Here is an 8656-nt window from a genome sequence, read left to right as displayed (position 1 = left end):
AAGGAAAAAAAAGAAACATAAAACAATAAAAACTCAAGTAAAAGATCAGAATTTTCAAACAAGAATAAAACAACAAAAACAATTTAAATAAAATGACATAAACTCTGTAAAATTACATTTAAAAAACAGCTCAAAAATATAATGAAATAATAGAAATACATAATATGTACAGAAATACATAAATAAAATAAATCAGAAAAACATGCAGAATAAAACATAATCCCATAAAAACAATAAAATAAAATGTAAATAAATGAAAGCCAGTCTGGCTCCTCCTGTATGTTCCAATACCTTCATATTCATGTTTATTGATTAGTAATAATGACAATGAGGCCGTCCTCACCGAGCAGCGTGGCCAGCGTGCGCATGTCCTTCTCCATCAGCGCGTAGACCTCGTCCCTGGAGAAGCGGCCGATGCCGTGTCCGTACATCTCCCTCTTCACGATCCCGCCGGTCAGGTGACTCAGGATCCACCGGAGCAGGTCGCTCAGCGGCCCGCTCACCGACAGCATCTTCTGGGTTTCCTCCAGGTTGTCCACCCACTGACAGTACGCCACCGTCCTGAGCAAGGACACACCGGTTTAGACCCAGACACACAGCAGCCGGAGCTGATAGGAACAGTAGGGATGATTAACCAGGAAGAGGAAGAACTGAAGAAGTAATAACAAAAGAAGAAGAAATAAATGAAGAAGAGGAGGAAGAAGAAAAGATAACAGAAGAAGAAGAAGAAATACCAGAAGAAGAAAAATACCAGAAGTGGAAGAAGTAAAAGAAGAAATAACGATGAGGAAGAAATACTTGATGAAGAAGAAGAAGAAAAAATAACAGAAGAAGAAGAAGAAATAACAAAGAAGAGGAAGAAATACATGATGATGAAGAAGAAGAAGAAGAAGAAATACTTGATGATGATGATGAAGAAGAAGAAGAAGAAATACTTGATGATGATGATGATGATGATGATGATGATGATGATGAAGAAGAAATAACAAAATGACAAATGCAGAACAAAGTGATTTTGATAAAACCACATTTTAAACTTCTCTATGTGTATGTATGTATTTTCTTTTTAAGATTTAAGATTCAAAGACCATCTGAAAGTTGGAAATCTGAATTCTTTTGTATTTTCACTGTTTCTGGCTGATAATCGGTGACGTTTTTATGACTTTTTTCTGAAGCATCTCCTGCATTTCAAACCTGCTGACTTGTTTTGGGGTTCAGAGGATTCAGAAGGAGTTGACATTCAAATATAAGGTGGACTGACTCAATAAATGCCTGATAAAGCAGATGTTTCCCTCATTCTGAGCAGTTAAAACTCTGTTATTCGAACACACTGTGCTGGTGTGAGAGAACTCGTGTGTGGTCACCAGTAGAAGTGCTCCTCCACCATCTTGGTGACGGCCCGCGACACGGCCTTCTCCTGCGGCGTCAGGCTCTTGTTGAGGCTCACGCCCAGACGCTCCTCCAGGAAGTCGATGATGAACTCGGTGCCGAACACCTGCTCCTGGTTGTACTCGATCCACGGCATCTTCCCCTGCGGCGACAGCTTCCCGTCAAAGTAGTTCTGCAGGAGAAGGAGAGGGAAGAGATCGTCACGGCTGCAGCGGTGGGAGCAGCCAGCGGGGCATCAACAGAACCGGACGTGTTGTGCTGACCTGGTAGGGCAGGTCCACCATGCGGAGGTAGGTCTCCATCTTAAGGCAGAAGGGGGACAGCGACGGGGCGCCGGATGTGGGTCGGGAGAACTGGTGGAGGATGATGGCGTCTTTAGAGTCCAGCTCTTCCTCCTTCCTGTGACGAGGACGGGAAGCAGAACAAAGGTGTGAGTGTGTGACCCGCTACATCAGAACCAGACACAGAGAAAACACCAAACAGCTGATCTGAGGTCAGATTACAGAAGTGAAGGTGAAGAAAGTCCCCAAAGATTCATTCGTTATGATTTGATTTCCGGTATAATTTTTAAGAGTGACGTTCCAGCTGAATGTTTGGACAGATTTTAATGTGTGACTGCTGAACAAAGAGAGCAGCAGGAAGTGATAAAAGTACCGACTGGACTGTTTAAACAGTGAGTCAGACCAACTGCAACGTGTAGGAAGGAAGGAAGGAAGGAAGGAAGGAAGGAAGGAAGGAAGGAAGGCAGGAAGGAAAGAAGGAAGGAAGGAAGGAAGGAAGGAAGGAAAGACAGAACAATAAAGGAAGAAGGAAAAAATAAAAGAAGAAAGGAACAAATGATATATGAAGGAAGGAAAGACAGAAAGATAAAGGAAGGAAGGAAGGAAGGAAGAATGAAAGAAAGAAAGAAAGAAAAAATGAAGAAAGGAACAAATGAAACAAGAAGGAAGGAAGAACAGAAGGGCAGAAGAAAGGAACGAAGGAAGGAAAGACACAAAGATAAAGGAAGAAGGAAAGGAAAGACAAACTAATGACAGAAGAAAGAAAGAAACAAGGAAGAAAGGAAGAAAGAAATGAACAAACAAAAGAAGAAGGGAGGAAGACAGGAAGGAAGAACAGAAGGGCGGAAGGAAGGAAAGACAGAAAGATAAAGTAAGAAACAAGGAAGGAAAAAATGAAGAAAGGAACAAATAAAACAAGAAGGAAGGAGGGAAGGAAGGAAGGAAGGAAGAACAGAAGGGCGGAAGAAGGGAACAAAGGAAGGAAAGACAGAAAGATGAAAGAAAGAAAGAAAGAAAGAAAGAAAGAAAGAACGAAAGAAAGAAAGAAAGAAACAATTAAGGAAGGAAGGAAGGACGAAGGAAGGAATGAGGGACTCCCCTTGTTCTCCACAGACAGATGCAGCAGGAACTGACTAATTATTAAAAACTGATATTCAGCATCTTTCTGATTAATCAGGTCCCGGTCGTAGTGAACCAACTCTGAAGCAACACAAACACCAGAAAACATCAGCCATGAGTCTGACTACTGACTGATGCTGCTGATGTCAGGCTTTCTGACGTCTAAACCCACAAACAGCAGCAGAACCAGAACCAGAACCGGTCTCTGAAGACTCCACAGACCAGCTGATCTGCTTCTGAGGCACCAAAGATATCAAAATAAAAGCTCTTTTACCAAATAAAACCGTGAACTGTCCTAAACACTGAGCGGCTGTAAATAGAGCAGTGAGGCCTCGTCCTTCCTCACTGGAGCCCAGAGGACGGAACCAGGACTCCTGTCCCCCTTCAGCTGCATCAGTTAACGTCAGCAACAATAAAAACAACCGCAGAAGAAAAGAAAAAAAGAAGCTTGAATAAATTAATATTAGTACTTATATTATTATTAGCACTTCATTACATTTTACGTTTTTTTTCGTGACTGTTTTATGCAACTTTATCCACAAACATCACACTAATCCCACTAATTATCCGTGGATTTATTTTTTTACTCGTGCAGATCTGTTTAAACATCGACCTCACTCAGCCTGGAAGCTCCTGGCTGCAGCTCTGAGGCTCTTCTCTACTCTCATCCCTTCCTGCTCTGGGTTTGTGCTGCATCGTTTGTTTACGGTGGAGCACCAGGAATGCACCACCTCCAGCCTGTCACACCACTGCTGTCTCTCTGGCTGACGGAGGCCTGACTGCAGGTAACCCGACGACAGACTGCTGCCAATGAATAATCAATAATAATCAATATCGGCAGCCTGCAGTAGTAAACCATCTGCCGTGTTTCTCCGGGTTTCTGCCTCCATCCTCTCCATCCTGCAGCTCGCATCACGTCCTTGAAGCAGACAAAGTGACCTCCAGAGCGGGAGGTCAGCGGGACGACAACAAGCCGGACCGGAGCCTCTGGGTCGGACCCGGAGGCTGCAGCCGCACCGGGCACCGATCCACCGAGATGGAGGTCTCCCGGTGTGTTTGTGTCGGAGGTGGTGGTGGTGGGGGGGTGGGGGTTCCGTTACATCACAACCCACCCACTCACGACTCCTGCTTCACCCCGCCCAACATTAAGTAACAGCAGCCCCGACACATGCACATCCACCGCGGCTCCTCCTGCAGCCCTGCCCGGGCCCGGAGGCCTGCCGGCGGCCGCCTCCTCCTCCTCCTCAGCCTCCTGCTCCCGGTACCGGTACCTGATGGCCAGCAGTTCGTGCAGCAGATAGGCGGCGGCGGCCAGCAGAGCCCCTCCGGTCACATACAGCGTCTTCCTCCACCAGGAGTCCGAGCCCAGAGCGGACATGATGCCGCCGCAGTCCTGCAGCGGGCAGGCGACGATGTACCCGAACAGCCGGAGCTGCTCATCGGAGCCCGGCAGGCCGGAGGAGGAGGAGGAGGAGCAGCTCTGGTTCTGGCCGAGATCAACCACACACGACCGCAACCAGGCGAACCCGACGCGCCAGTACATGCTCTCTGTCTGCGGCCGCTGTCCGCCTCTCTCCGGCTGCTCGGGGCTTCATCAGCGGGGGCTTCATGGGTGCAGGACGCGGCAGCGGCGGCGGCGGCGGGGGGGCGACTGGACCAGGACCGGCCGGCTGGACTCGAGCATCCCGCCCGGAGCTGCGTGTCCCCGCAGCGGGGTGGACATCCTCCGAAGCCCGCGGAGCGCTCTGGGCTGGTTCGGCAGCTTCTCCGTCAGACGGAACCCGAACCGTCAAGTTACAGAGGCGAACCACGGGGGCTTCCGCTTGTACCCTCCACAATAAAAGCACGTGTTTCGCAACAACAAAAACAAAACACTGCAGAAATCCAAACGATACTTTAGTTAAATCTTACCTTAGTGCAGCGATGGTTCAGACAAGCAGGTGATTCCTCATCATAGGTGGAAGAAAACATTTATATCCTTTACTTTAAAAGTAAAAATACTTTAATACAAGTAGAAGTGTTGCATGAAATAGAAGTACACAACAGCACCATGGAGGTTGCAGTAAGAGTGCTGGTTTGGTCCCTCTGACTATGTTATTGATTAATTATTATCATTATTAGTGAAAGAAATCTAAAGTGATCCCAAAACACAACATGAATATCCTTTAAAAAGAATATAGGACATAAAAAGAAGCCTTCGTTTTGAATTTCAAAATCTAGTACAAATGTTGAAGCAATACTTTTTTTTAAAAAGGATCAAGAAATGTTTAAAAACATCTTAAAATACATATTTGTTTAAAAAAAAACATAAAGCGTAAGCCAGTACTTACAGTAACATGATTTATTCTGTAATTATATGCTGTATTGTTTGTTTTATCGTCCGTTGTGTCAAACCTGCATCTTAAAAACGCCGTCAGATGGATGTACATAAGTCAAGACGTGACCTTCTGAAATGTAGTTTAAAGGAAAAAGCAGCATTTAAACACTCAACTACAAGCAGCACACTGCACTCAAGCACAGCACGTCAGTAAATGTAATTACATCTGATCACTGCATGTTGTGTAATTTTACCAAAACACGTCCAGCTCGGTTTTATTTTGAAGGAGAGCGTGTAGCACTTCCTCCGCTGCCCGCTGTGAGCTTCACTCACCTGACGTGACGTCACTGTTACTGCCTGTAAAAAACATCCTGGAGGCAAAAACCTTGAAACACCTTCAGGATGCTCAGGGAACAATTAAAGCTTCTTCATATTAATAATTCGTGAACATGTGCAGCTTGTTTTGTTTCCTTCTCAGCTGAGCAGCATTAAAACATTAAAGCTGCACACTTCTCAGAGGTGTGATGTAAACTGTCATGTGCTGCCTACAGTCACCGCTAGGGGGCGCTGCTCTGACATTGGAGTTAGATAAAAAGGACTGTGGATGAGTTCAGTGTCAGGCTGGAGGACTCCTGATGTAAGAGCTTGAATAAGAGCAGGACGCCGCTTTGTTGTGCACGTCGATCATTTTATTACCAGAACCGGTCTTCAAGTAAAAATAAAAACAGATCCCGGGAAACTCGCCCGGCGTAGCAGAAGGAATATTTAGATGAAGGGATGAAGCCCTTGTTTTTTTTTTAAAAATCATTATTTTCACGCCCATTCAGGTGAGCAGCAGACGGAGGAAAAGCTGCAACAGTTTTGTACCTTTACGGTTGTTTCTGCAACACAAAACACAATCAAAGCTCCTTAAACAGGTGTTCCTGCAGCTCACCTGAACGCTGCTTGTGTGTATATATATATATGAAGGGTTTTCTCTGTAACCAGCAGCTTTTTTTTAATTCGTAAGGCTTTTCCAAGCACCTTGTTTTGCACACACACAGTGTCACAACATCACAAAAATAGAGACACACCTACAGGTAAACGCACACAAGTCAGTGATTAAATAGACGGCAGAGGGGCAGATTTAAAAAAAAAAATAGAACCAAAAAAAGGTGATTTACTGACGAATAAAAAAAAGAAAGAAACACATTTCATACATTATTTCATAACTAAAGTGGAATAAATGAAGAAATAAAACGCAGCAGGCAGTTAAACAAACAGGTTGAAGCTAAACCGGCTCATGATTTCCGTCTTTAATTGAGCAGGAAATAAAATTATAAGGCTATTTACAGTAAGCGAGTCGCCAGGGTTGGAAACAGTAAGTTCTTGCTAATGTCTACCTTAACGAGGAGCCTCTCTGGGGATTCGATCGGCCGCAGGAGCTTCCCGTCGCATCACAGCTGCACGTCCACATTTCTGTTTTTTGTTTTTTTCTAGATGAAGCTGCTGCGATCCCTGAGGAATTAAAAAAAAAAAAACCCTCCCGGACAAACACAATCACACGCACAGACACACACAGTAATCGCGATCAAGTTCTCCCGCCGGAGCTGAGGCGACTCCGGTAAGTTCAAGGATGTCAGGATGGTCACAGAGTTTCCCGCCCACCTCCGATGCCCTCCAACGGGGTTCCTCAGTTTCAAGTCGGAGCTTCGCGGAGACAACGCCGCCTGTCGTCGCCGATTTGGTCGATAATAATCCGTGACGGTCGGAGTGAAGACGCTCACAGTTTGTCTCGAAAAGTTGCAGAAGTCGTGCTGTGTGACGTGTTGGGTTTTTTTCTAAGAAGATCCGAAGTCGTGGATTCACGTCGTGGGAATAACAAAGTGCTAAGACTGGCTGTAGGAGTTGCTTTGGTTCCCGTTGGAGCTCTGATCACTTTCACTGCAGACACACAGAGATAATATCATGAAGGAACAGCAACGTCTCATGCAAAACCTGCAAGATTTAACACCTAACATACAAATTACTGCAACATAAATGAACAGTTGATGCAGTTTTCAGTGTTAGCGTAGGGTTAAGCGAGCAATGAGCCGCGATGACAAAGTTCACACCGTCCGGCCAGCGTTCTTGTGTTGAAAAGTTTAGCTGGACAACATTCCTGATAAAATACTATGAAGGTACAGCAACATTTCATGCAAGGGAAGTGAAGGGTTTTTATGTCGTGGCTGATTGTTGCGTATGCCTTCACGTAATTATAAAAATAAATAAAACACACAACGGACAGCAGGGTAACGGTCGGCCGTACCTGTTGGGAGGCGGTTTGGGTTTGGGCATCTTGTTCAGAACGGCGGCGATCTCCTTCCGGTCGTCGAAGTTCTTCCACTGGTCGTAGAGCTTCAGGATGACGCGAATAATCTCCAGGATCTGAACAACAACAGAGACACGACTTAACACAACAGCTGGCGTCAAAGTAAGCTCTCGTACTGTATAGCTAATGTGCAATAATGTTCTTAAAATGCAACTTTTCTCATGAGAAAATACACAAACATTAAGTTTATATGAGTGATGTGTGTCTACCTGTGTGTTATACACCTGAATCTATCCTCAAACTACTATTCTGTTGATTTTTCTGTCATCTTAGGGCTTTTGTAACCTTTATGAGAAACTCCAGCAAGCTCAAATGTTGAAAAGCCTCACAAACAGATAAAACAAACTTCCTGCATTCTTCAGCCTCTCAATAATGAGTTCAACCTCGAAGAACAACAAGCTGCTTTCTGTGGCGAGGATCTTCACATATACGCGTCCCAAATTGTATTAATTTAACGTCAAAATAATAAAAGCAGATGTCTGACTTTGTCCATGTCCACGGAGAGCTCGGCGAACCACTGCCGGGCGTCCTTCTGCTGCACCACACAGGCGACGTGCAGACAAGCTGTGGGAGGAAAAGAAGCCCTGATGAGGTTATCTGAAGCCAGTAACGACGTTAACGCTGTAATTAGAAACGCATCGTACCCAGAGCGATCATGAAGGGAGGGTAGAGCAGGCACAGGTCCGTCCTGTACGTGTCGTTCACTATCCGCCTGCAGGAGACACACGACAGCATTAAACTCACTGAACCAAACGGGTTTCGCAGGAATCGGTGCGGCAGGCGGCTTCGTACCAGGCCAGAGGCAGCAGCATGTCCTCCTGCCCCATGTCCTGCACGTACTGCAGCAGGGGTCGGTAGGGGTGGTAGACGATCAGGCAGCAGTCCTGCAGCGATAAAACATCAACCGTCAGTCATCCAGGGAAGCACAGAAACTGATAAAACCCAGCAGAGAAGATGTCCTTCTACTCACCATCAGCTCCAGAAGGTAGAACTCACATTCTAATATCTGTAAAGAGACAAAACAGAACTGAATCCAGCAACAGACCAAACGATGCCAGCTGTATCCACATCATTTATATGGCTTCACTTGGAAAACTACACATATTAAGTTCATGATGCTTAAAAAAAATGCAGATTTTTTAAGCTTGGAAACGGTTTATCTGAGGACAAAGTCGCTGAACGTCTCTCAGAGCAAAATTC

General features: G+C 45.4%; 2 protein-coding genes across 2 annotated transcripts in view; both read right to left on the bottom strand.

Moving 5' to 3' along the window:
* Positions 1 to 244: 244 nt before the first annotated feature.
* LOC103372920 (failed axon connections homolog) lies at positions 245 to 4332 on the bottom strand. The gene is made up of 4 exons (XM_008302693.1): positions 4061 to 4332; positions 1653 to 1788; positions 1365 to 1561; positions 245 to 561 (listed from the first exon to the last, which is right to left on the bottom strand). The coding sequence occupies exons 1-4, from the start codon at positions 4330 to 4332 to the stop codon at positions 306 to 308; spliced, it is 861 nt and encodes a 286-aa protein (XP_008300915.1). The 3' UTR covers positions 245 to 305.
* Positions 4333 to 5773: 1441 nt separating this feature from the next.
* Positions 5774 to 8656, bottom strand: part of ccnc (cyclin C) — a 7265-nt gene continuing 4382 nt past the window's right edge. The window contains exons 7-12 of the mRNA XM_008302692.1: positions 8427 to 8462; positions 8249 to 8340; positions 8101 to 8168; positions 7941 to 8020; positions 7394 to 7512; positions 5774 to 7029 (exon numbers count right to left, since the gene is read on the bottom strand). Coding sequence (XP_008300914.1) covers positions 6975 to 7029; positions 7394 to 7512; positions 7941 to 8020; positions 8101 to 8168; positions 8249 to 8340; positions 8427 to 8462 — 450 coding nt within the window. The 3' untranslated portion in view covers positions 5774 to 6974. The remainder of the gene's footprint in view (positions 7030 to 7393; positions 7513 to 7940; positions 8021 to 8100; positions 8169 to 8248; positions 8341 to 8426; positions 8463 to 8656) is intronic.

This window comes from Stegastes partitus, unplaced genomic scaffold (assembly GCF_000690725.1).
Source record: "Stegastes partitus isolate 25-593 unplaced genomic scaffold, Stegastes_partitus-1.0.2 Scaffold1858, whole genome shotgun sequence".
Classification (NCBI taxonomy): domain Eukaryota; kingdom Metazoa; phylum Chordata; class Actinopteri; family Pomacentridae; genus Stegastes; species Stegastes partitus.
Note: the sequence above shows the minus strand (reverse complement) of the source record. Positions and strands in the feature narration are given on the sequence as shown.

What these genes read in the sequence shown, in the direction of transcription:
- LOC103372920 (XM_008302693.1), bottom strand. Translation starts at nt 4,332, where the DNA reads ATGTACTGGCGCGTCGGGTTCGCCTGGTTGCGGTCGTGTGTGGTTGAT. An exon ending in TGGTGGACCTGCCCTACCAG is followed by an intron (nt 1,562 to 1,652) that starts GTCAGCACAACA and finishes CTTCTCCTGCAG; the next exon opens with AACTACTTTGACGGGAAGCT. An exon ending in GTGGAGGAGCACTTCTACTG is followed by an intron (nt 562 to 1,364) that starts GTGACCACACAC and finishes GTCCTTGCTCAG; the next exon opens with GACGGTGGCGTACTGTCAGT.